This window comes from Telmatherina bonti, assembly GCF_933228915.1.
Source record: "Telmatherina bonti genome assembly, chromosome: 13".
Lineage (NCBI taxonomy): Eukaryota > Metazoa > Chordata > Actinopteri > Atheriniformes > Telmatherinidae > Telmatherina > Telmatherina bonti.
In genome coordinates this window covers 22,240,700-22,267,724 of record NC_136611.1, presented here as the reverse complement: position 1 = coordinate 22,267,724, position 27,025 = coordinate 22,240,700, and the positions used below count along the sequence as shown (strand labels likewise).

At 39.2% G+C, this 27,025-nt stretch overlaps 1 protein-coding gene across 1 annotated transcript in view; it reads left to right on the top strand.

Moving 5' to 3' along the window:
• rhobtb4 (Rho related BTB domain containing 4) overlaps positions 1-27,025 on the top strand; it is a 43,390-nt gene that overhangs the window by 6,494 nt on the left and 9,871 nt on the right. Inside the window, exons 3-8 of the mRNA XM_079251572.1 lie at positions 17,997-18,198; positions 18,462-18,565; positions 21,778-21,963; positions 22,401-23,220; positions 23,361-23,580; positions 24,553-24,671. Coding sequence (XP_079107698.1) covers positions 17,997-18,198; positions 18,462-18,565; positions 21,778-21,963; positions 22,401-23,220; positions 23,361-23,580; positions 24,553-24,671 — 1,651 coding nt within the window. The remainder of the gene's footprint in view (positions 1-17,996; positions 18,199-18,461; positions 18,566-21,777; positions 21,964-22,400; positions 23,221-23,360; positions 23,581-24,552; positions 24,672-27,025) is intronic.

Sequence of the window (27,025 nt, the reverse complement as noted above, 5' to 3'; positions counted from 1 at the left end):
CCACCCAAACTCATTAGCAAAAACACAAACACAGCCACAATGACTCACAAAGTAAAACTGAATTTCAAAATCCACAAACCCCATCATGTAGACATAAACAAAGACATGTGTGCAATCTGCTTGTAAATATGCATCCCTGCTCCACAAAGAAGTGGAGGCTTTAAACTAATATTGTGTCAGAAACACCCAAAGGATGTCATTCCTGATAATCAGGGTTAGACTTGTTTCTATATTGACCAACCCTCTTGTCAAACCAAAGGATTTAATTCTGCAACGCTGCAACTGTCTGTGTAGACTTTTGTTATAATTATCTTATAGTCAAGGTGTTTCCCTCCCTTGGCGGGGCAGCCCAGTTTTTACTGTTTCGGGATGCTGATGAAATCTGACTGACACCCTGTCATTGTTTTTTTTAACCCATCTTTCTCACACACACCTGAATGGATGAGTCAGATATGACGACTGGCAGTAGCAAGTTTGCAGACGAGAGCTCTGTCATCATCCCAGTCAATGTTTGCCTGGCTCCAGTTTCTGTGGTCTGCTCCCAGTTGAAACTCTGAAACTGACTCACCACATATCATGTGGATTGGTTGAATATTTTTAGCTCGGATCAGTTTTTTGCTTTGACCCTCTTCAGGAATTTTTACCCTAAATTTAAAAAAAGAAAGAAAGACAGAAAATCAAATTAAGGTGAGCTCTAATAAAACAAAGTCATTTGGTTTTTGTTGCACGTATTGTTTCACCCACAATACAACCAGGACAAAGAATGGACTTGGAAAGCATGTGAGGACAGGTATGAATTTAATTTAAATGCGGGACACCAAAACCTCAGAAAACCTCGAGTCATCTAAGGAGAGACAATCTCTAAATGATTACACTGCCTCTCTTTGCTCCTTTGTTTCCTGCTGAAATACATTACTCTTATTTCATTATGAATATTTTATCAAGATCACCATTAGGATTTCTACTTCATGTCATGTGACACCTAATGCCAGTGCCTTTAGATTACAACAAACGTCATTATATGCAGAAATATTGACTTCTGAAGTCTTCTTAAGCTCCATTATGGCATTTAAGATTTTTAGTCAAATGCCATTTACTTTAATAGAAAGATCAATAGCACAGTAGGATATAATGTAATCTGAGCTCTAAACAGTTAAAAGCTCTATGACTGTGCTAGACATTTTAAGTTAAGTCTCTTTGGTGTGCAGGTTGCCAGGGAATCACTCTATGTTCAGTCAAAACATTTATCTGCTTTGAATGAGCTGTGTGTGCAAGTGTTAGGGATTAACAAGGATCAGTAGTAGCACATCATCAATAAGACCTTCCACCTTCTTGCCCCTTGCCCTTCTTCAGATGATTAAAAGCTATGTGGCCTATGCAGCAGCTTGGCAAATAAATGACATGTGGTCACAGTGTGCGGTGATTATTTCATGCTGTTTGTATACAAGGCCATGGCACAGCAGTGCGGAAATAACTGAACACTGGTATAGATTTTTCCATCGCACTATTTTAGGATACCAACCCTGCATAGTGTATCAAATGTGTGTGTGCACGTTTGTAGTGTTGTTTAATGACATTCCTGCAATTGGAGATGCACGATAATGCCCATTTCAGATGATTGAAGCAGGAGGTATTGCATTTCATTCATTCATAGATTAAAATTGTGTCTCTACATTTAGTCATTTTTGTCATTTTTACCCAGCTGAAGGATTACATGATTTCCCATTGCCTGAGAAGATGATTTGGCCACATAGGATTATAAAATCCACTCAGAACCCCACTGAATGAAATTAAAATGGCATTGCTTTCGAGTAAATGCTATTCACCTTAACACAGGTTTGTTTTCGTTAGCCAAGCGCTGTACAATTTGAGGAACTTATGAGAGCAGCACAAGGGAATAAACAATATGGAGGCTTTTTGAAATAAACACAACAAAGGACCTTCCTGTTATGTCTTGGCTCTCTGTAAAGGGGTTTATTTGTCTATTTGTGTCTCAGTCTCTGTAATTTTTTTTTTCTTTTTACACTCTTGCCTGTCCCCTCCTGTTTGTTATCTGCTCTCTATTTCTGTGTTTGTAAGCAACAGTTTGTTCTATACAGGGGCACATTGATGCTGGATCAGCATCAAAGCAGCGCAGGTATGAGAGACAATGTCCAGGAAGTTATGTAAATACAACATAACCAATATTCATGCTACAATATGTTCAATTTAAAGAACTGTCATTGTGTTGCTAAAAAAAAAAAAAGCAAGGCGTTTCTTTTAAAATATAGCTGCTCTCTTAGCTGTGAAATGATTCAGAGTGCATTTATATTATTCAGCATATATAGTGCCTTTACAAAGGGTTCCATACATAATGGAACCCCATACCATTACTTGTTTTTAACTGTGTTAAAAACAAACATGAAAAAGGATTTCAACCTGTGATGATTTAGACCACAGGAGTAACATAGAAGCAAACATGGACTAGAAGCAAAGTTCCAGTTTGGATTATTAACAGGAATGTTGTGGTGGAAAATACTCTGGTCTTGAGAAGTTGTAATACATCTAAACCGGGTCACTGCAGAGTTCTGGGTGTCACGCGTGGTCAGTCAGGAGACTGGAGCAGAAACGGTCCCTACAAACCAAACTCATAACAATTTTCCCCAACAATGTATGGACAAAATTTATGTAGTATTACAATCCTAACCTTCCCTTAATGTAGAGACAAAGGCAAAATAATAATGATTGTCTTTCATCAAAATGTACAGTTTGTTAATACCACAAGACTTCCTTTTGTGATCCTGAACTGGCAGGTTACTATAGTAGCCCAGGAGGGACAAACTATGAGCTGGTCCTACAATGGGCCTTTTCAATTTTTTTCATAGGCTGAGTCCGAATATCCACACTAGTCCCTAACCCTCATTTACTACTCATTCACAAGCACGCTATATAGTAAACTCATTCTGTTAGCAATTCGGACACGAAGCTGGGTGTTTTTTTCGCATCGCAAATCACGTGACTACCGAATGTCACTACAGCAACCACCACGCATCGTTCCAAATCCAATTCAAAGTCATGTGAAAATATTTTATTTTCTTCTATTGCATTTTCTTTTATCATTGTTGCATATGAATTCATTAAATAAGGATATAAAATAATTGATCTATCGTTTTTTTCTTTTAACCTGCTTTGACATTTTTGTCACTTGCGCCACTTTGAGCTCCTGCCCGCAATGCATAGGGTGGACATTGGGACGCAGTCATAGTTTCTGCCAGTGTTAGCTTCTTGTACAAACTAGGAGATGCTACTGCATCTTTCTGATTGGACCTTTAAATCTGCACTTGCAGATGTGAAGATAACCTCCAGTAAACTCATCTCCTGGAGCTTTTAGATGTGTTCAGGAGTCCATGCTGTCATTTTCAGTGGAGAATCACATCTGTTATTAATGGAACAGTTGTACAGTGCTGGGTTTAGATTAGGGGTGGCCAGCTTACGCCCTCGAGAGCCGCAGTCCTGCTGGTGTTGGAAGTTTCCCTGCTGCAATACACCTGACGCACATCAGACTTAATTAGCCGATTTGTGAAAAGTTCGATGTCAAGCTCTGCACAAGTCTGCTAATTACCCGGTGATCGGAGGTGTGCTGCAGCACGGAAACTACCAATATGTGCAGGACTGCTGCTCTTGAGGACCTGAGTAGGCCACCCCGGTTTAGACCTTGTCCTTTATGATTTTATAGATTTTCTAAATCTTTTGATGATATAACATACCATAGATGGGGAAATACTCAAGTTCTTCATAGTTATACACCAAAGAATGTTCTTAAATGGTTTGGTTCATCATTTGCGATACCTTATTTATTTGGATAAAGGGTTTAAATGATCTACTAATTATTGCATTCTTTTCTTTTTTACGAACATATTGTTACAACTATTCTGGAAATCTTCATAGTCGTTTGCCAAGGATTTTTCAAATTCCCCTTAAAAGTCATGCATCAAGATTGCATACAAAAATTGAATTTCCATATATAACAAGACATAATGATATTGGCAGTATGGTCCCAGATGACAGACCATGACTAAGCTAAAGATAAATAACACAGTTTAGAGAAGGGGGAAAATCACAAGGCAAATAAACTGAGATCCTCTGCTATACGGTGCTTTGCAGGCTTGATGTAGTGACTGTGTGCAGCGTGATCTCGATGGGGCTACAGCACCGCTTCTCTGTGCCAGACTGAAGTCCAAAGGTGTTTGTCTTGGCTTTGGTCTCTATTGAATCAGGCTGTTTGGAGAGTACTAACTGACCTGTGCTGGGCCCTGATACATTGACCTCCTCACAACTGTAACATTTCCTTTGCCCCTGCCTCTCCTGACAGTAATCCCATCTCTAGTCAGAACTTTGCCACATTTTACTTCATTTAGTGTACTTTAAAAAGAAAAACCTGAGATCCAGCAATGTCTATTCTCAAATGTATTTTCAAGAAGAATGAACAAGAATATGCATTTCAACCTTTCCCATATGTCATATCATACCAAACAGTGTAAGAATGAAATCTCCACTGTCATGAGGTTCAAAGTTGTTACCAAGACTTCCAACATTACAGCAAGTAGCAGTCAGGTGATGCTTACCAGTAATAGATTAGAGATGCTGATGACCTTCTGGGAAAGTAAACATTGCTCTTCATTATGTGTTGACATGTTGTTAATGCACTCGCCAGTAAAGCTCTTAGATATACTCTGTCATGGTGCTTTGCATGATGTTAGATATCTGTACTGAAACAAAGCAAAGGGATCTGTTGGGTCAGCTGAGGTGGAGAAAAGCAGCGATTCAGTGTCTTGTGCATTTCAGGAATATTTTTTTATGTTTTGGTAATCTGGTTAAAAAGATAACTGTGTAGCCAGGACAATCCTGATATATATCAAAACAATGTTTGTGTCTGCTGGTAAGCTGGATGTCAAGGCCTTCTATAGCAGAAATGTCTGACATCATCAAGACTTTGTCAGTCAGAATTGCACCATCATGGATCACATGTCGATTCTGTATCCTTTTTATTATTTTCTGTAGTCATCTGCCTTAGTTTTTTGTCTTGTGCAGACCGTAATAGGACTTTTATTTGACCCAGATAGCATTGATTTTTGTTATTTTCACTCTTCGGTTGCTAAAGAAGTCTGTGTCCTTGAGAGTTCAGATCTAGTGACTGTCTTTTGTACTGACCTCAGCTGGCCCTCAGCCTCTGGGCTATAACGTAGCTTTTTTCTCCTGTTCTCCATCCTCATTCGTTGTCTTCTCAGCTTGATTCTTACAGCCTTCATTGAGGTCATTTCCAACCAGGCTCTTGACCTAAGCACTTGGTTCATCCTACTTCTTTCAAGGCCCAAGAACTTTACAGCCAGTGAATCAACCAAAGCTTAAATGGCTCAGCTTTCCCTCCCACAATATTCAAAGTGATTTCTCACTTTGAGCACACACTCTCCACCACATGTCCCTCTTTATAAGTCAAACAGTCACTGTTGTCATCACATAATCTATTTTTTTTATTAGTATTATTAGATCTTATTGTCATAAATCAAAGGAAACTCTCCCGGTTGTAAAAAAAATTAATTGAGACATTTTTTTAAGTGAACTATCACTTTAAGAGTTTGGACTAGCAGCTGAAGAGTTTCTTAATAAGATTAGCCCTGCCACTTGACAGCCACAGCTTAAGAGGCACCTCTACTGACCTGTGTGACTCTATCAAACAGAGATGATCCTTGTGTGTATGTTTGTATGTGTTTGATTTTAAAATCATATTTTTATAAATAATGCAAGATTGCCTGTTATTTTTGCTTACCTAAATTCGTGTATCCTTGATTTGAATATTTTGTTCACAAACAAGTCTACAGCATTGGTGTCCATACATGCACTTGATGTAGTTGAGCATGGCAAGACATGCCTGTTTACAACCTCTGTCCTCTCAAGTCCGAAAGCATTGAGTATATGTTACTATAAGGCAGACAAGCAGTTTGTCTATATCACAGGAGATTTGTGCCACTCAAGAATTCAAAGCATTCACCTTCAGCATCTCAAAACTCTCTGTAGACTTTATCTGTCCCCAACCCCTCTCCCATTTCGAAATCTCCTTTAAGATAAAACATGTCTGACATTACAGCGGAGGATTTTAAAACCATAATAATAAAAATCAGTAATCACAAAGGAATCATTGGAATTTCCCAATGAAGTGCTTCCCACTTAAAATATTTCTTTTAACAGGGCTCTTAAAGCTACACCACGGGCTCCATACGCACGTGGAAGCCAGCATGGTTTGACATGGTAACCTGCCAGTGCTTGGGGGAATGGTAGTTGTGTTTGCCACACAATATTGATCAGTTAGTTTTCAGAGTTTGAGCTCACAAAAGTGAAGGACATTGTGAAATATTAATGTTCTCTCCAAGCACTGCTTTCTGAAAACCAGGCACCATGCTTTGTAACATCTAAGTAGGCATCAATATTGTGATTGGAGGTTTGTTAATTATGAGGCTGACAAAGGGCCAATGAATAGACATCCCTCCACGCAATTCTCCTTCGGCAGTACCACCTTCCCTCTCATTCATCCTATCCTCCATCATATCTGTCATCCCAACGGCCCTTTTCCCAGGACCTCAAGCCACTTCGCATTCCTCACATATTCCACCATCACAGCCCCTCATGGCCAGCACAGACTTAAACTAATCATATGTCATTGTAAGTAGACACAATCTGACTGCTATTTTAAATACTGATTAAATGGATAATTATTAACAACATATACTGTATGTCAACAGAAGTGTTAGAAACATTTGATTTGAATATGGATACTTGTTGAAAAACTCCTCATCACACCTTGTTCTTCATTCATAAGTGTAACAGATAGTGCTTTAATAAGATAAATAATTATTCAAACTCAACTTATACAACATTTTATCATACTCCTCACATATGCCTTATAGGTCAAATGTATTATTTCATTGTTGTTGATTGCTGGGGCAATGTTACAATAACTTTATAGATATATATAGAACAATAACATTTAGATTAAAAATACCTTTTGCTTTATTTTAAAGTTGAATAGTTGAGTTTTACTGTGATGGATTGGCGAGCTGTCCAGGGTGTACCCTGCCTTTCGCCCTAAGGCTGCTGGGATAGGCTCCAGCTTCCCCGTGACCCTTCATTGGACTAAGCGGTTAGGATAATGAATGAATGAATAAATGAATGAATGAATGAATGAATGAATGAATGAATGAATGAATGAATGAATGAATGAGATGAGTTTTAATATCTTAGCTTTAATGCAGAAGCCAAACCAACAGTTGTTAAAACTGAGGGGAAGGTTACCTGATTGTTTCTTAAAGGTAAATGAATGTTATATTTTTACATTTGACTTGTTTTTATGCATAGTACACTTTGTGGCATAGATTCACCTACAGAAGCCCTTTTCGCCATTGCAGGGTTTCTTTCTTTTTCTTCCACCATGAGGAGAGCAGTGACTTTATTAGGATATAATGAGGCAACAACAGCTGGTCACACACATGGAGTTTTCCAGCAGACTCAAGATAAAACAGTCTTGTGATAACAAAGCAAGTAAACAAGATCCTCAGTCTGACTCCTTTTCTGCTTCACTCTTGTCAGTCTTTTCTTTCTGTTCCTTTACTTATCTGGCATTGAAGGTTTTTCACCTAAACCCACACTCTTCTAACATGTCCGTTACCCATAACCAAACAGGCTGGCTGTTGTAAAATGTGCAGTTTCATGCCAGGGTTCATGCTCTGACAATTCTCCATGCCAGATAGTATATGTGTAGGTTCAACTCCAATAGATGTATTTGGATTTTTGTGTATTTCTCAGTTTTTGATTGGTTTTACACTGCTGATAATTTTTTTTAATCCCAGTTTCCCACAAATGCCTTTCACTTCAGCCCTCAGTCCCAGGGGAGCAAGCTGAAATTCATGTGCCACATTTTGTGCTGTCTCTGTGCAAAAAAAATATTTCTTCCAAGATTTTCCCATCAAAGACATGTGAAAATGACTTCATTCTTCAGATCTATGAATGTATGGCATGCAGTCTGTGCTTACATATGTAAATACATGTGTATTTGTGTGTGTGTGTGTGTGTGTGTGTTTGTGTGTCAGGACTGAGGATAGAATTTAATCTTTGATATTGCTATCAGTTCCATGGTGATGAAGGAGGTGTTTGGAAGACCTACTGCAGCTCTGACCTACTTGTGGCAGTGAATGGGTTGCATGTAGACTGTTTTTGTTGTGTGTGTGTGTGTGTGTGTGTGTGTGTGTGTGTGTGTGTGTGTGTAGGTGTGTGTGTTTGTTAGAGCTTGGGATTGTGTGTTTAAGGAAAACTCTGTGTGGACAAGAGGAGTGTGAGAAGCTTGGTGTTTTGACAGCTTTAGTGCAGTTCCAGCACGGAGCTGGGCAGGGGGTGAACGGGGCCTGTTGGATATTCGGGTGAGCTGCAGGGGTGAGAATAGGGTCAGTGGGGGAGTGGACAGAAGGGGATGAAATGAGGCTGAACGTGTCTTTTTAAAATGCTCTGTAGCCATTAAAATGATACATGATAGTCTTTTATTGGTGTTGAATAAACTCATATCAGAAACTAATCCATGTGAATTCTACTTGAACAATAATACAAACAAGAATTTTAGGGAAATATCAGTCACTGCAAACTGATATTACTTAAAAATGTACGTAATACATAAAAAAAAACAAAAAAACAAACAAACATAAAAACAAAAAAAAAAAACAACAAAAAATGTACATAATGCAATTACAGATTTGCAATTAACTACACAAAGGGAAAAGAATAAACATTCAAAGCGAAACAAAGATAAGTACTTGACAATGCCACACTCAGCCAGGACATCATATCGTGTCAGACAGTTTTTAGCTTGTTATACATGAGATATTTTCATCAATTGTTCTTTCATAAAATGTCTTCTGTTTATGTGATGTTTTAGCCACTGTATGACTGGAGATATTTCATCGTTAATTTTTAAGTGTCATGGTTATCCTGCTTTTCTAGAAGCCATTCATTTCTAAACTTACATTCGATCCAGTCTTGCTTTTTACTTGTAAAAAGTTACAAGTGTAAAGCATGATCAATTCACCCATGTGTTTAACATTTGGAGAGGCATTTTTTATTTATTTATTTTAAAGAAAGTCAGCACCTCTTCCCTTCTTACAAATGTTGCTTATTTTGTTGTTAATGCGACAAAAGACTGATCATAAATATCTGTTGTCAAAATGAAGACGTGTTTCTCCTTCATGGGGATCATTAGTACTTCTGCTGCACAACGAGTAACGGCACCAAGACACCTGAAACTGCTAGATTTCCATCATGTTTTTATGAAGCAGAACAGGATGTTTTAGTTGTCTTTATAACAATTCAGTAGCTTACCTTTTGACAATTTTCTTAACTTTAACTTCAGTATGACCTCCATGCTTCCTGAAGTTCAATGTATTAATTAGACAAGGAAATGAGGAAAAAAAACATCTTCTGCCTTGTGGGATTAGCTATTTTAATTGAAATTTTAGTATAAAGCAGCTGCTTTAGAGTCAGTGGTCGTTAGCTGCTGAAACAAAGTTAAAAGAATTATTTGGGGAACTTTGCAACAGCTGCTTTTACACAAAGATCATAAAGGTTGTATGGCATTAAAGCTTTCCGAGCAACACTAATGTAATTTTGAAGCCAAGGAATGATCTCAACTCATTCTCCCAACTTTAATCTCACCAAAGTGTAAAAGCTATGGGAGTACACTTCCCACACAGTCAATAAAAGGGCGATAAAGCCTGGAAAGAAAGCCCAGTCCCTGTGCTCCTACTGTAGCTGAAAAGGCCAGACATCACCTCAGACTGCGCTGCTTGAGAGTTCTCTCACAAGTTCACCTCTTCAACAAAAGGGCTCCCTCTCCACAGTTTTAAGCCCTCTCAATGCCACTGGTGCTGAACCCCCTGCTTTCGTCAACAGGATTCCATCCCATCTTTCATGCTGTTTTATTCTAGCCATGCCAACCAGGGCAAGGGGGCACCATTTTCTCAGGGCTTCAAGACAACGCTGGACAAGTAGGTATAAAACAGACACCCCTTAGCTACACATCAAACCCTGGTTTACTTTGGTGTTGGTACTGTTTGCATGTTGTGGAGAAACTCAGCTGAAAAACACATATCTTCTTAAGTCTGCAAGGATGCAATGCTGGAAGTGATGATACAAAGGTTCTTCATCTTGCACAAAGATATGGCAAGCCATTGCATGATAATTGTAACTAGTAGCAGTAGTAGTTTAACATCCTCAGCTCATCTACACTACGACCCATCACAAAGGTGGAAACTACTGTTGCACGGGTCTTGGGTGACAGCTCTGACTTGAATGTTGCGCAGAGTTGATGCCTGCTACTTTCACATGGATCAGTACCAAACACTACCAGTAGATGTCCGTCTTCAGTCTCTGTACCAACTTAGAGATAGTATGACCAGGTTCCACATTTGACCTAACACTGCAGAATATCCCAAACCACTTTGATGTGAAGTTGTTGTTAAAAAAAACCCCAACCAAACAAAAAAAATCTACACATTAACCTTCTTTTGTGAGTTTAAGTGAATTATTTAACAAAAGATGTACTCAAAACAAGTTACTCTCATATATTCAAAGCCAAAACTATCAGTTAAAAAATAAAACAAACAAACAAACAAAAAAAAAAAAAAAAGCAAAAACAATAAAGATTTGCTGACAGGTTGAGGGAAAGTGTTTTCACGTGGCAACATGGAAGCATTTTTTCTTGTCTGGTACAGCTTAACATTCCAGAAATAAATTGCCAGATCTTATAAATGAGCAAAAGCTTGGTAGTTTCCGTGATCCAATTAATGAAACGGTGTTTGTGTGTTCCTGTGCTGGCTTTAGAAGCTGTACAGTTGCTATGTATTAGTTGCTATGCTCAAACACCCAGAATATCTATAGAAGAAAAAAATCTCTCTTTTGCCTATAATAACATTACTGTTGCATAATTTGTTTAGCTTTGAATTTCTATAGAATATTATTCTGAAATAAGTATACTAATAACTAAATTAAATAAAGGTAAAGTTGACATATTTTCATATTCAGTGAAAAATTTGATTTATTTAATTATGGTAGCGGCTTGTTTGTTACAAAATAGCGTGTATTTTCTATTTCTAACCCAAACTAGGTCAGTGAGAGTTTCTACAAGCGTTGAATGTGAGCACACTCCTAAATAAAGGTAGTATATATAACGGGGTGCTGCGAGTTAACAGGATGGAGACTGAACATTGTCGGGGCGGGCTTTGTAGCAGGTCGAGGGATGTCATTGGTTGCCGTTTTCTGATACGTGAGGAGGCCTTTAAGTGTTATTCTCAGCTTCAAGATGCTAAAAATGTCTTAAATCTGTATTGTATTTTGATGCTTTACTTGCTTTTCTAGGTAATATTTATGTAAAATGAAGACTTTTAATAATTATTGCAGATCATAGATATTAGATAGCACAGTAAAACTGAAAGCTAAGATTAAATGCATTTGTCACAGTTCAAAAATAGACTTTAAAAACAAACAAACAAAATAAACAAACCTTATTATGTATTCCAGTTTTAAAATGTGATTTATTTTTTTTATATCACCTCATGTCTTGCTTCATCCAAATATCACAGTGTTTAAGCACCTAGGCTGCTAATCGATCAGGGCGTAAGATAAGATGTCGGATTTAGTAGAAAAGCCGCTTTTCGTACCGGACATGAATGCAACACAGGAGGAGTTGTGCGTCTTGGGCCGTGACGCGCAGTCGTGGAGGCGGGTCTTTGATTAAATCAGCTGGGGAAACAACAACACAAAGGGGGTGGCTCAGAGCAGAAAAATCGTTCGCCAAGTTATGTGTAGATTTAATTTAAAAAAGTGTGCATTTAGGAACAAAACGGCATCTTCGGGTCCGCGACAGCGACTCGATACTTGTTGAGCTCTGTGAGTCGCTGGATTACGGAGGCAGTGAGTGGAAGTAAGAGGAGGAGGATGTGTCAGGGCACAAGTCCTGTCTGCAGCTTTATGTGCTCCGTGACAAAGAAAGGGATCACCGTGATCGACTCTTAACTTTCCGCGCGTATTTGTCCGGTTTGAGTGACCGGCCGAACCACCAGCAGAGTGGCATGTGGGTCAATTCCGGAACCGTCGGAAGGTAGGGACCCCTCCTGCAGGCATACTGGGTCACATGATCTTCTTGCCATTCTTTGTGCACAAAGCAAAACACATACGGCGCAATTCTTCTGGGTTTTGTTCTGATTATAAACCACCACCTGTTCATATGGCAAAGCAAGAGTGTTTCGTTTCATTTCCTCAAAATAATTCTATTTTTATGTCCATTTGCCAATCATATTTCATACGCCTTGAAATATTCTTTTACACAGCACTGTTATTTTAGAAGAAAATACCATAATAGTGGAAATATGGTTATTTTTCTTTTAGATCTCACATGTGCTGCACTGCTACTTGTGCATGTACGTAAATCCAGTGTCATTGTGCATCGGATGGGCTTGGCACATTACGCAAGACTTATCAGTGCATCTTTTGGCGTGTAGACCTATAAGCACCAGCTTTTGGCTTTGTTTTAAGAAATCGTACCGCTGTAATGAATATGAAGGCTTTTTTGATATTTCCATGCATGTTGAATCGTTGAAGAAGAAGAAAAAAAAAATGAATGAGCCTGGTGGTTATGAATGGCTGCAGGGAGAGGGAGCACACGAGTTTCTTTTCATTGATGAACGTACTCATCTTACACTACAGGGACGGCATTTACAGGTACAGCGTGCAGATCAAAACAGAGGCAAAAGGTGCAAAATCTTGTCTGACTGCAACTGCACGCGCACATGTTCGCGCGTACACACATAAGCAGCACACACACAAGGGCTGTAACGCCGATCTCGTTGCTATGACGTCACCAGAGATATTGTGTTACGCAGGTAGCTGAGTGTCTGATGAAGGAGCCTCTCACTTCCACCTGGACATAAATGAATAATGTCCTGTGTGAGGAGTGTTCCTCAGACCATATTTTCATTTCCAGTCATCAGCCAATAATCACGTCTACAGGATGGAGTTGCATAAACAAATTGGCAGAAAAGGCATATTGTGTAATCTTTGTCTTTTAGCCAGTTTTTTTTTATTTTTTATTATTATTCTTTTAAATCATGACTATTAATATCCGCATGGCCACCTTGGCTTATATTTTGGTGGAAACACCAACTGTTCATTTGTTTCTCCTTTTCTGTAAATCTCATAATGAAGATTCTACTTACATTCAAACACACAAGTCACACGCTCACTTTACCACTGATAAGTGGGAACTGTTTTTCAGTTTAAAATTAATTTAGTAGTCCAGCCATCTGTAACATTTAACTACTTGTGTGGTTGTTATATGTTCTGTTAGGTGAATTTGAATCAGAGCTACTGATTTGCCTCATTAGGCACCCTGCCTAAAGCTCTGTGACTGTCAGTCAACATCTTTAAGATTACAATGTGCAGCACTGACAAACCCACTTGGAAGAATCTGCTAGTATTATATGGCTGCGCTGAATTTAGCATATCATAATATGGAAAGTTAAAGTTTGCTATATTTGAGTTGTAAGACCTAAAGTTATGTATTTTATTATAATTTCATTTCAAATAATCTTTATATTCACAGTTAAGAAATGTAATCTACCACCAATTTTGAAGTTGTAGAATTATCTAGATCACTGGCTCCTTCTCTGTCTTCAAATTGATTAAGAAAAAAAAGGTCATACCTTTAAACATTCTTTGCAATTTAATGTGAGAAGCATTTCATATTTTCTTAAATCTAACTACATCATACAATGCACAAGTGTCATGTTTTCACTTTGTTTATAATACAAGAAACATTTTAGTAATTTGGACTCACACTTTGACTGAAGGCTCAGGAGTCTAAAAACTAAAACCAAATCAGCCACAAAGCACTTTGATTATCAGTTACAAAATGGCTTAGAAATTGCTTTCTAATTTGTTTGTTTTTTCCCAGAATTGCCTGAGGCTGGGTGGTGGGGAGGGTATAGTACATGTGTGAGAAAGTGAAATGGAATGAATTTCCTAAAACTGAATGGTGTAAATTTCATAGCAATGAAAGAAGTTAATACTGAAAGAAAGATGAGAGAGAAAGAGTAGGTGGAAATGTGGATGGGTAGGAGGATGAGGAAGGTGGAGTGCTAGAAAGGAAATTAAGGCCTCCAGAGGTGCCTGTGTTTACAAAGTATTATTGCAGCTGTGAGAGGAGAATAGAGAATTATTCTTATTTATTTATTTATGAACCAAACTGATACATTGCTCTTGAACACCTTTTTATTCATTGACATAAAATTATGCACATACATTTCCTGACCCAGTCCATGCATTAATAGCAAAACCATTTGCAGTGGGTGAAACAAGTTCATGTGGACATATGTGTATGCATGTGTGAACAAATGTGTGCAAGTCTGAAGTCTACTGTCAGCCATCCAGGGAGCTAAGCAGCGGCTACAAACCAGGTTATGTAAGCAGTCTGTGCCAGCTGTGCCTGTAGCAGTCAGGGTAGCAAACATCCACATCTCACACACACTTATCCTTGCACACACCATCATACACACCTACAAAACATACAAGTCGATGAGTGGACACTTCATTTTTATTAGGGCAGGAATTCTTGACACACACACAAAAAAAATTGCTTGAAAAAAATAAGATGCAAAACAAAGTTCTCTATTTCACCAAACAATAGCACCATGTTTTTTTTTATTTTTATTTTTTTACAATGCAGTCAAGCCTGTAACAGTGTAAACCCTGTAGCTTTGTACGAATGCACAAGTGGCTCATGTATAAAATTTGTTAGTTATTGGTGGTTACCATTTTCTTTTTATCTCTGCTGGCCATCATCATGGCACCAGGGTGAACTTTAGCTCCAAGGAAGTGAACAAACAGGCTGTGAACAGTGTTCATGGATCATTTTGGGATGAGTGGTTGCTGACAGTGGATCACTAAAGTTGTTACGTAACAGAGCGAAGGATGGAGGGGGTGGGCGTAGGAAGGATGTTGGCTTAATGCTGCTACTTGATTGAAATCTAAGGTCATAGATAGATGACTGCCAATACATAAGAGGTGGAGGGTGATGCTGAATTTGATGGGAGAAAAAGAGCAAGTGGGGACAAGGAAGATAGGGCAGAGGTGTGAGCTTTCTAACAGACAGAAAGTGAGCATTACAGGAAGTGTGCTCGAGTGTGTACAGCTGGGAACGGAGCGATAAATGAACAGATTTAGAAAAGAACAAATGTTTGCATTAAAAAAAATACATATTGTACACATTACACATCACTTTGTCCATCTGGCCCTTAATCTGCAAGCAGTTGCAAACACGCACACCTACAAATACACAACATTCCTATGTAAACCACAAGGATTGTAGTTGTGTTGTATTTGAGCTCCTGTCAGTATTGCCCACACAGAAGTCCGAACTACATGGATGAATGAGCAAAACTGTACATTGTCTCTGTCGCATGTTTTGTTGTGACTCCCATTTCTCCGTGTAGACGGAATTATTGTCTTGTTGGGAAAATGACACCAGTCAACAGATGAAGTCTAGACGTCTGCGGGCAGTTCACTATAGGTTGTTGGTTAAAATGAAACCTGATATTTACAGCTTCTCTTTCCATTCCTGTGAGCTGCACTGCTCTGCTAACACAATCTCCAGTTTATGCTCATCGGCCAGTCGTGTTTTTTAGAATAAGTATTTAAGTCTATGTGCACATGCAGATGTCATATAAAGCTTTGGCGAGGTGCACATTTTTCAAGTGCAGGGGTGTATGAGTCGACATTTGCGTTAAATATGATTATGGACTCATGACTAGGCTTGCCTGATGCCTTTTTGAGCAGCTGCAGATGGGAATGATAGCTGGGAGCTGGGAACTCTTGACTTCCCTTGAGAAACCGTCCACATTACCACCAATGCAACCTTCTGGTTACATCACTGCATACATGGCCCCTAAGCTCATTACCACATGCACTCACATGCATGCACGCACTGACTTCCAGATTGAACGGTCAGTAGTAAAGGATTATAGATTGTTTTCTGGTCTCTCCACTGCCTTTTTCTCCCTTCAACTCTCTGTGAGAGAATTACACACAAGGCCACAGAGAGAAGAATCGACAGGAAGAGATTTGATTCATTCTCTTGTGCAGCTTTTGATAATGCTGGTTTTGTCCTTTGTGATCCCTTTTGGCATGACTCCTTATTTTTTTCCATGTAAAATTTATGGCTTTTTTATTGTAACTTTCCTTAGTTAACATTGATAAGCAATGATAACATTTTACCCCTATTTTATGTACTTTGGCACATATTATGTGCCCTTGGTATTACAAGAACCTTAAAGTTAGTCCTTCGTTCCTCTTTTCCTAATTCGGCACCAAATGGAGTGCTGCTTGGGAAGCCACTGTGGTCACTGGGTAGAAAGCTGTTAGATAACTGGGAGATTGTGCTACCTTTTGTATTGCATCCCCTATCCCTATCCTCTGCCCATTGAACATGTCTCTAAAGGCGTCACAGGCACACACGTGGCAAAGGGAAATGGGATATTTATAACTGAAAATCAAACTCAGGCAACAGGGTCTTTGACTTCTTTTTACTCATTTCTGACAAGACTAAGGTAGGATATCTGTACTGTGCATCCCAGCAGATGCAAGTGGATGTTTTTTGACAGGAAATCTGTGAACTTTGAATTGCTTTTGTTGATATTGGGAAAATTGATACCTTTAGGTCTTTAGATAAAGAGCAGCTGTGATTTTGCAGACTCAGTGCAGGTATAAGAACGTATAGACAGCAGGTCATGGCTGAACAGCATTGTGCACACATGGCTCATGTGTATGATGAATAGCTGCCATTTTTAGCTGTGGGTGTCTGTCACTGCTGGACTGAAGTGTTGTGCTGGCACCCACGTCAATGGAATAACAAGTGAAGGCCTTTATGAATCTTTCAGATGCTCTATTTATGGGGCCCTGCTGTGGCTCTTGGAACAAGTTGCAATGGCGGATGGACTGATTAGCTGACTGGAGCTTTAAACGTATTTATGAGGCGATGGTAGTTTTGCTGTAAAGCAGATTCCCCCAGAAACGTTTTAAAATGAGTATTAATGTATTTGGACATGTTGGAAATGTTTTTAAGCAGTTTATAGAGGGGGGATTTTAGTAAGCGTTTAACGGCGTGGCTTGGCTTTAAAAGAGGAAGTCACTAATTGTATATAACAGTTTCTGTCTTACCTTAGGTTGATTAAGGTTAAGACTTAATCTTAAGTCCTTGATTTAGTTTCTCTTTATGTACTTTTAAGTTCTTTTTAATGCCTGTCCTGCAACTCGCTGCAATGCTTGTGATGTTTTATATAAAGCACTATGAATTGTTACATTGCTGTACTAATTTACTTGCCTTGTTTTAAGTTTACAGTTGACAGGTTTTCCTAGCCATAATGTTTCTGTTTTTTTTTTTTTTTTTTGTGAAAATTAAAAGATGATGAATAAATGACAAAAATATTAATGACAAATTCTTTTCTGAGGATTTGTTTTGTTCTCTCTGAAGGGAAAACAGTCCCAGTGCATTAAAAGAGGAGCCTACAGGGCATAAGATGGACTGAAGGAGAAAAGGTGACCTCAGGGGAGGTTTCTTCATTTCTTTCTGTGCTGCTGCCAGAATAACTCTGCAGTCCCTCTTATTCTCAGCCTGAGAACCATGTGATCGGCTGAGGACTTTGGCAGAAGTCTGTGTACACTGGGCACTGCAACTATGAATGCTTAGAACCTCAACAATGCATTTCCTATCCTGGACTGGGAGAGTTAGGAGCCACTGTGTGTGATAGAAGTTTTTGCATTGTCAGAGTGTAATGTCATTCCTTGTTCAGTGCTCTAAATATAATTTGAATTTCCCACAAGTTATTAAATCAACCTATTTTCTTTCTCTATGTCTCTTCAATGTTCTCCAGGGCCCTCTCCATGGATATAGATACAGACTATGAGCGGCCCAATGTGGAGACCATTAAATGTGTGGTGGTAGGGGATAATGCAGTAGGCAAGACCAGGCTAATCTGTGCCCGGGCCTGCAATGCCACACTCACACAGTATCAGCTGCTTGCCACCCACGTGCCAACCGTTTGGGCCATCGACCAGTACCGTGTATGCCAGGAGGTGGGCACACACATACACAAATATATATGCTGCAGGAAAAGCCAGAAATAGATAAATTCAGGCAAACTTCTATCACAGTGCTCATGTTTGTCATGAATTGGATTTTTTTTTATATCAGAACCTAAAAGATATCCACCATGCGCTGTCCTTTTGCTTTTTATATTACATTAGTTTAGTGAGCAAATAATCTCTCAATTTCACTCAAACAAACCCTCAAATGAAGACACCTTTCTCCTGAGTACAGGATATGTGTCTGTGTGCAGGTGCTGGAGAGATCTCGTGATGTAGTTGATGAGGTCAGTGTGTCCCTGAGGCTATGGGACACTTTTGGAGATCATCACAAAGACAGGCGATTTGCCTACGGCAGGTAAGCGCACACATTTGCACACACAAGCACACAGTTTCAAGCAGTCTCACAGCCAGAACTTAGTTATTGACCCAGTAACACAGATGCAGGCGACCACAAGGTTAATTACCTTGAAACACATTCCATTTTTACAACTGGCTCAGCCAAGAGATTTGTATAAAGGCAATGACACAGTTTCCCTCCGCTCATGTTTCATCGAATTTATAGCTGGGTTGTACAAAGAATCTTACTTGAGATACAAACGTATTTAATAGTAATAGAAACATAATTAATCAGTCTATTACACAAAACCCAACATTCACTGACCCAAAGGGTTTTTTTGCGTGTGTGTGTGTGTGCAATCTAGCTGTCATGTTTTTTGATTGAACTCCCTTAAGCGGTCACATCCTTCCTCCAGCAGACGTGATTGGATCACAGTCATAACTCTATCCTCTTACTTCCTATCTCTCTGTTAAAGCTGCTTTATTGGCATGAAGTGCAGAAGTACTTATTGCTAAATAAGCACAATCAGTAAATGCTAATTTGATTGATAATGTCCAAACTCGACATCATCGAGTGGGTCAGCTATGGTTCAGTTGGAAGATCTCTTGTTTGATTCTAAGTGTCTTTGGGCATGACAGTAAATCTCATATTGCCCTTAGTGTTTGTCACTGATTTGTCCTTGTGTGTGTGTGTGTGTGTGTGTGTGTGTGTGTGTGTGTGTGTGTGTGTTCAGCAAAACAAACAAACAAACAAAAAAAAAACAATGGGTTTTAAGCTGTATAGACTAAGAAGTGCTGTAGCGATGTGTGTGTGAAGGGTTGTTCTTTTACTGTCATTGAAAAGGCTTAAAAACACTAATGCTGTATGATTCCAGACCATTTGAAGCTGTCCACTTCGGACATCAGAGTGTATAATTGGCATGGAAAATCTAATCTAATATTTTTATAATTATTTAACCCTCAGACTATTCAGACAGTGAGTTTTGCCAGCTGAGAGTGGAGGTATTTTATATAACATGTCACTTTGTTCCTGTAATCCAAAGTCTCCATGGTTTAAATGCTGTTATGTTTTTGTTGACTGCATATAGTTTAGTTTTCTCTCTGGGTTCATCCACTATTTCTATGTTTGTACATTTACAGTTGTCTCCTGTTTGTGTGTGTGTTTAAAGCATGTATTTGTGTGTGAATTATGTGTTAAAACACATGTATCACCTGATAAAGACAGAATGCCAGTTCAGCTGTTTTCTTCCTACGTGGCTAAAAGGCGTCAGCAGCTCTTAGCGTCAACCTCCTGTACCGCTTGTCCTCCTTCTCTGCTCTTCTCATCCACTCATTCATCTGGGTTATGTCTTTGCCTCCACCCGGACTTTAGACTGTCCTCCACTACTTCACCTCAACTTCCATGCCCCAGTCCTCCTAATGACCCTGTTAAGTCTTTCATCAGTCTTCTCCATGCCCTTGAGACTGTGGCACCCCCCCCCCCCCCCCCCCCCACACACACACACACACACACACACCTGCCTCAGCTCTGTCGACTTTTGTTGATATCAAAACTCAAAATATCACATTGTTTGAATGTCACATGCTTTTATAAAAGAGGAACAGTCTGTTTTGGAAAACGATAACAGTCAGAAAATAGGCTAAGCTAAACTTAACCTCAGCTACTTTATTCTTGCGCTGCACTGAGCAGAAATTTATTTGAAACAATCTTAGTTTGCAGTTGCTGGTGGAGCCATTTGGCATACATGACAAATAAGATGTAACAGTCTGGTGGACTCATTTGGATAATAGTCTAGCAGTATTTATTTTTATCCTCTATCCCCAGTAATTATTTCTGTCTATATGTAAATGAGAACATGTATGGTATGCACATATTCATGTTCATTCTTCAAGCTTAATTCTGAGTTTCTGATTCAGTATGATTGCTAGACAGTTCAATATTCAAGTCAGCTGAAACAGTTTTGAGTAGTAGTGTTACTTAATGTCATTTGTATATTAATATAAAGTTGCCCATATGTATGTATGTGTGTCCAGATTGCAACAAGTCAAAGTATGTTTTTCTTTGTTTCTTTTTCTTTAAAAAAATATTATGAGAGTAAAAGATAGACACACATGACCTGATACAGACCAACCTGTAAGCTATAGTAATGATGCTAATGGCGTTTAGTGTGTATGTGCACACTGTGATGTGAATCCTGGCTTTTTTATGTTATGTCCTTGGGTGCTGGGGCTTTTTAGAAATTACATTAGTGGAAGTGAAGAGGACTATGGGAAAAAAATGTGTGTACTACAAAAAAATGTCCCAACTGATTTAATGCTATAAGTCCTCTGAAATAATTCATATTCATCCACCATTAATTTATAGACGAGAGGACTTTGGGTTAATTCCCCTTGTGTTCATGCAAATCAAGTCCTCTCAAGAATTCTCTGAAAATATGATATTTCCCAACCAGACAAATGTCAAAATCTGAAATAATTCAAATAGCCTTCAAGCTATAAATGATTAATGCTACGCACAAGTTACATAAGTCTGAGTAGTCTTTTTCTGCTGGGGTCAAAAGTCCTGTGTTATTGCATTGTTGGAGGAGTAGGAATTCAAATTGTTTTTGCTTTGTCAGCATTGCTGTTTTACTAAATGATCTATCAGTGACACAAATTAAACATTACCTAAACACAGGTACACATGCAGAAACTTGTTGTTGAGATCCGTTTTAAATGCTGCCGTCTGCTTGCTTAAACACTTCAGATGAATATGTGTGTGTGTGTGTATATATATACGTGTGTGTGTGTGTGTGTGTGTTTGTGCCCTGATCTATTCTTAGCCTTCTGTGTGTGGTCCATGCTGCCTTCTAGGGCTTAGAGAGATTTATGCAAGAGAGAAAAAGAGAGACAAGCCACACAAATAACCTGCCCAGAGGTCCAGACTCATAGATTTAGCATGGGGGCTGTCCATTCTCCCACAATGCTTTGCGAGAGCTGAATAAGCATCTTCCATATGCACGTGGCACATATTTTAACATAAACTGACATGTTCAGTGAGTCAGCACTGATTCTTTTTTGTTTTTTTTATCTCTATTTTCTGTTCCCTTCAATCCATCAAAGACAATATGTCCTCCCTGAGCTGAACTGACCTGTTCATGCTACAATAAATCTGCTCTGCCTCTTCCTGTTTTCTCTGTGATATCCGTTACTGTGTGAAATGAAGTTTTTCTTTCACATCTTTCTCTGTAGGTCTGACGTAGTGGTGCTTTGCTTTTCCCTGGCTAATCCCAATTCCCTGCGCCACGTTCGCACCATGTGGTTCCCGGAGATCAAGCACTTCTGTCCCCGAACACCCATCATCCTGGTCGGCTGCCAGCTGGATCTGCGCTATGCTGACCTTGATGCAGTTAACCGTGCACGACGGCCTCTAGCAAAGTGAGATGTCTTCCTCGTCAGCCATTAACAGACATGTTTTAACATTAACGCCAATGTGACTTGAGTAAAAACTGTGCTTTTGTCTTGTCCGGTTGATCAGTAGTTAATAACTGCTTCATAACAGTTACTGAGTCATTGCTCTGATAAGAATCTGTCTGATTACTTAACCTCACCATTTTTCACTGTCATGCATGTCATTGGTTATCTTCTCAACTCACACATATGGTGCATAGTACTAAAAACATGTAGATCAGTGCTGTTAAAATAATTGCTAAAGTTAATCTTTTTTTTTTTAGTTTTTTTTTTTTTACATTTTTTTGTCATTATGTGAACATTTGGTGTTATTATACCAAACTTCCTTCACCCTGTTTACTTGGTCTTACTTCTTTATCTCAGTTCTGTCTTCATACACATCATTATCTCTTTCCAACTCACAGGCCCATTAAACCTACAGATATCCTTCCTCCAGAGAGAGGCCATGAAGTGGCAAAAGAACTTGGCATTCCTTACTACGAGACCAGCATTGTTGCCCAGTTTGGAGTCAAAGATGTCTTTGACAATGCCATCCGCGCTGCCCTTATCTCCCGTCGACATCTACAGTTCTGGAAGTCTCACCTGAAAAAGGTCCAAAGACCTCTTCTCCAGGCACCTTTCCTGCCTCCTCGCCCACCGCGCCCCATAGTGGGCATCCCAGACCCCCCTCTTACAGACGGCGAGGGCCCCGATTCCCTTTTCTGCCAGCCTCTGTGTGCAGATGTCCTTTTTCTTCTACAGAGTGGCTCCACTCGTGTCTTTGCACACAAAGTCTACCTGGCGACATCCTGCTCCAAATTCTATGACCTCTTCACCCTTGATCTTGGTGGTTCTTGTGTGGGGCTACAGGAGGAGGAACAGGAGAGTAAGGAAAATATTGAAAGAGGAGAGGAAGATGAACAGAGCAGGAGAGGAGCGAAGGAACAAGCTGGACGCACCAAGAGCCTGGACATTGACAAAGATGGTGTAGACGGGGGAGTGCGAGGCTTGAATCGACCCCAGCTGCTCCAGCAGGGCTCTTTGAGGACTTCCCAGAGTGATAATGCACTCCCATCTCGTGCCCAGTACTCCCTGGGTGCACTTGGGACTGGTCGAGCACTTTCAGGATGGGGAAGAGGCTTCCTGGGTGTGTGTTTGGAACATGTCGATGATCCCATGACTGGACGGCCACGACTCATGACTGTCGTAGCCATGGATGCGCTTATACAGGAGGAACCGTTCAAGGTAATAGAATGAGAACAATGTAACTCTGACGTGAAGACTGCAAATGTTCCAAACCTTCTACTGTTGTCATAGAAACTTAATATTATTATTATTTGTAAGTCCTTCCAAAGGTCTGACTTGTGGAATTTCTGGATTTTCAGGTGGTGCTTCAGTACCTATACACAGGCAGTCTGGATGAGGGCCGAGGTGATCTGATGCAGGTGGCCACCATCGCTGAGCTGCTGGAGGTGTTTGACCTGCGGATGATGGTTGCAAATGTTCTGAACAGAGAAAGTTTCATGAACCAGGAGATCACCAAAGCCTTTCACGTCCGCAGAGCAAACCGGATCAAAGAGTGCCTCAATAAAGGGACATTTGCTGGTAAACCAAAGTGCCAACCGTTCCGTACCTCAGCAGTTTCAGCAGCATTTGTGCCACTGGCGTTTGTGTGTGCATGTGTGTGGTTATATGGGCGAATGTGAGGATCATGGCAGGCTGGTGAAGGGAATGCGTGAAAAATATCAGCCAGACTTAGCTCATTTCCAGCATCTCTTTCCTCCAAATGTTCTGAAAATGTACACTCTCTGTACATTTGATCATGATTTGGTATTGAAATACTATGAAGTGTGTATTTTGTATGTTCCGTTTTTTTTCTGCTTGATGAAAGGCTTTTAAAGTCATCGTTCGACTCGATGACAGTTTTCTCAGTCTGCTTGTTTGTTTTGTGCTCGCTCGTATGTGCATACTGTCTTGTGTTTGCGTGGTTGTCTTTCTCCCCTTGGCTGTTGTCTTTGCACGTTGTCACAGTGTTGGCAGCCAACAGCAATGTTCACTGTTTCTGAACAAGACCTCACATTTGCTTCATTTTCTACTCTCCCCATTATGTTTGCCGCTTTAAATTTTCTTGGTAACCTGATAGTAAGCTATTAGTAGTCTTTGTAAATTATTGCACCAGCACATTTTCTTTACTCTACTCGTAACTAAGGATCAACATAAAGGTGGATGAAATTGCTTGTTTTCCCTAAGAATGTCAGTGTAGTGACATGGACAGTGTGTTTTCCTGTAACCACACCATTTTCCTTAACAAAACTCTGATTCACACAGGATTTGCTCCATGACCTACAATTCTGCATCTGCTCTCCTTCCCTGACTCTTAGTCAGAAGCTGTTCTGTCCCCCTGTCAATTTATCTCTCTGTCTGTCTACCTGTGTCTGTGTCTCTGTATGTCTGTCTGGCCTTCTGTCTGCCTGTGCGTGTGTCTGGACGTCTGCCTCGTCTGTCTTTCCCCTCTCTGTAGCTTGGGCTTCTGTGGCATTCCCCAAGATGAACGCTCTTTTCCCACCCCGGTTTTAGATGTGGTGTTCCGAATGGATGATGGCTGCCTCCCGGCCCACAAACCCCTTCTCATCTCCAGCTGCGACTGGATGGCTGCCATGTTCCGGGGTTCTTTCATGGAAAGTTACATTGAAGAGGTGAGTTTAAACATACTGGAAGGAGCCTGAGGATGGAGTTACCTTTAAGATTTTAGAAGGGTTTGAGTGTCTGTAGCCTAAATCTTGGGAAATTCAGATAACAGCACAGCCAGGATACCTTTTTTTTTTTTTTTTTTTTTTTTTTCCCCCACCAGCAACAGGTATTCAGTATCTGATAAAAGAATAAAATGGGCTTAAGGTGTTTGATGACATTCTAGTAAAATTGCATTGTATAAACACAAGCACTATACTTTTTGTCACTGTGCTGAAGGTTAGTCCTGTTATCAGGTTGACCCACAAACCTGTGTGGCTGCAGCTCTGGGATTATCAGCCCCACAAATGTCTCACACACAAAAGGAATACATACTGTATAAAATGCACTTAAGCAAATAAACTACGTCAAACATTTCTTTTCTTGCAAAATGATCCAAGTCCTCTTATATCCACTTGCCTTTTCTTATCCCATACCTGAACAAGTTAGTCTTCTTTGAAATTGAAGTGTGTATCTGCAGTTTATTTTAATCAATACAAGTGTTAAGAATAGCGAAAGTCACTGTAGGCACGTACACACTCAAATACTCACAATTACACGAGTACTTGCTGCATCTGTGGTTGTGTTGCTGTATACTTTGTCAGGGGAACCTTTCAGCTGATGAAACACTTCTTACTTTGTGGCAGGAAGTTTGTCATCCTCTCATTTTAACCATGAAAAACTGCTGGCTTGTCAAAGATTAGCTCACTATAGTAAGGGCTCCTGAAAGAGGAGAATAAGAATATTTAGCTAAACTGCATTAATACTTCAAATAAGGAGAGTTTCTGTTTTGAGCTTAAAATGAAAAGTGGTGGGTTTAGTTACTGCAGGTGTGCTCAGCTTCTTGGAATGAAAGGTAAAGTTTGTTTTTAAGCTGATGCTCCTCAGACTGTTTACTGAACCAGATGCCACAGATTACATCCATGATCTAAAGGTTGATGTTATTGATCACAGATGTGATAATAAAAGGGAGGAAAAGTAGTTAGGAACTAATGTACAGTTGTGAGGAAAACCATGTTAAAATTTCATCTCGACAGCCTGGATTTTTATTCCAGGGCACAGTGCAAAGTGAGGTTTGTACAAAACCCCACCACAGCCATCTGTAGCGATGCTGCACAACATTTGTTGTTGGTGGGCTTCTGTTGTCAATGGTTACTCTAAACAGTTCATGTTAGTGGCTGCTGTGCCATTGTTCATAGTGCGATCCTGGTGAAGAGCAGGTGTTCGGGAAACAAAGACATAAAGAGTGACAACACAATGTAACTGTCAACGTTTGTTTATGAGCATCAGTGTTTTTGTGTTTTTATGTAAATGCATTTCTTGTTGCAGACAAGCTTTTTCAGAATTAAATAGCAATTAAGATAGTAAAGGTCTGCAACAAGCTGCTGTTGGTAGGATGTAAATTTGAAAATGACTTATTTCAACATCAGATTAATAGTATAAAACAACATTTTTATTCCTTTTGGGTAGATGGAATCAGAAGTTTTAGAGCATGACACAATAGCAAAATTACTTAAATCTTCCACAGCAGATGTAATTTTATTCAGCTTCTTTATGTGCAGACAAAAATGAACAAACGCTCATTTTGAAGATTTACAAACTTGAAGTATCATGTTATAAATGTGCTGTATAGAAATAAGAAGAACCTGTAATTCCATAACTCCTAGAGTAGCATGTGGTCAGCCAGTGCCATCCAATTTTTGTGCTGATGCCATTCTTCATTCTCAGTATTTTATGCTCACACCTTTCAGTGTTCATGCTGCTGTGTGACAACAGGGATTATTTTCATTTGTGCAGAATGGTACAAACTTGTGTGTTTTTCAAGGCCATGTCATAGTTTTATTAGGAGTAAATGTATGTTATCTAGGAGGTCATGACTCGAATTGTTTGAGAACCTCTGGTTTAGCAAAGGTTTCTTCTGTTTGCACAAAGTGTTTCTTTAGACTGCAAAACAAACTGCAACACCGGAAGAATTGCTGTGACAACTAGCATATGTAAATTAGAAATTGGTCACTAAAAACAAGAACTAAAACTGAGTAAAATAAAAAAGGAAACAAGAAAAGGAAATAGCAGGTGGACACTACAAACAAGTTTTTATATATATATATATATATATATATATATATATATATATATATATATATATATATATATATATATATATATATATATATGTATATATATATATATATATATATATATATGTATATATATATATATATATTATGTATATATATATATATATATATGTATATATATATATATATATATATATATATATGTATATATATATATATATATATGTATATATATATATATATAT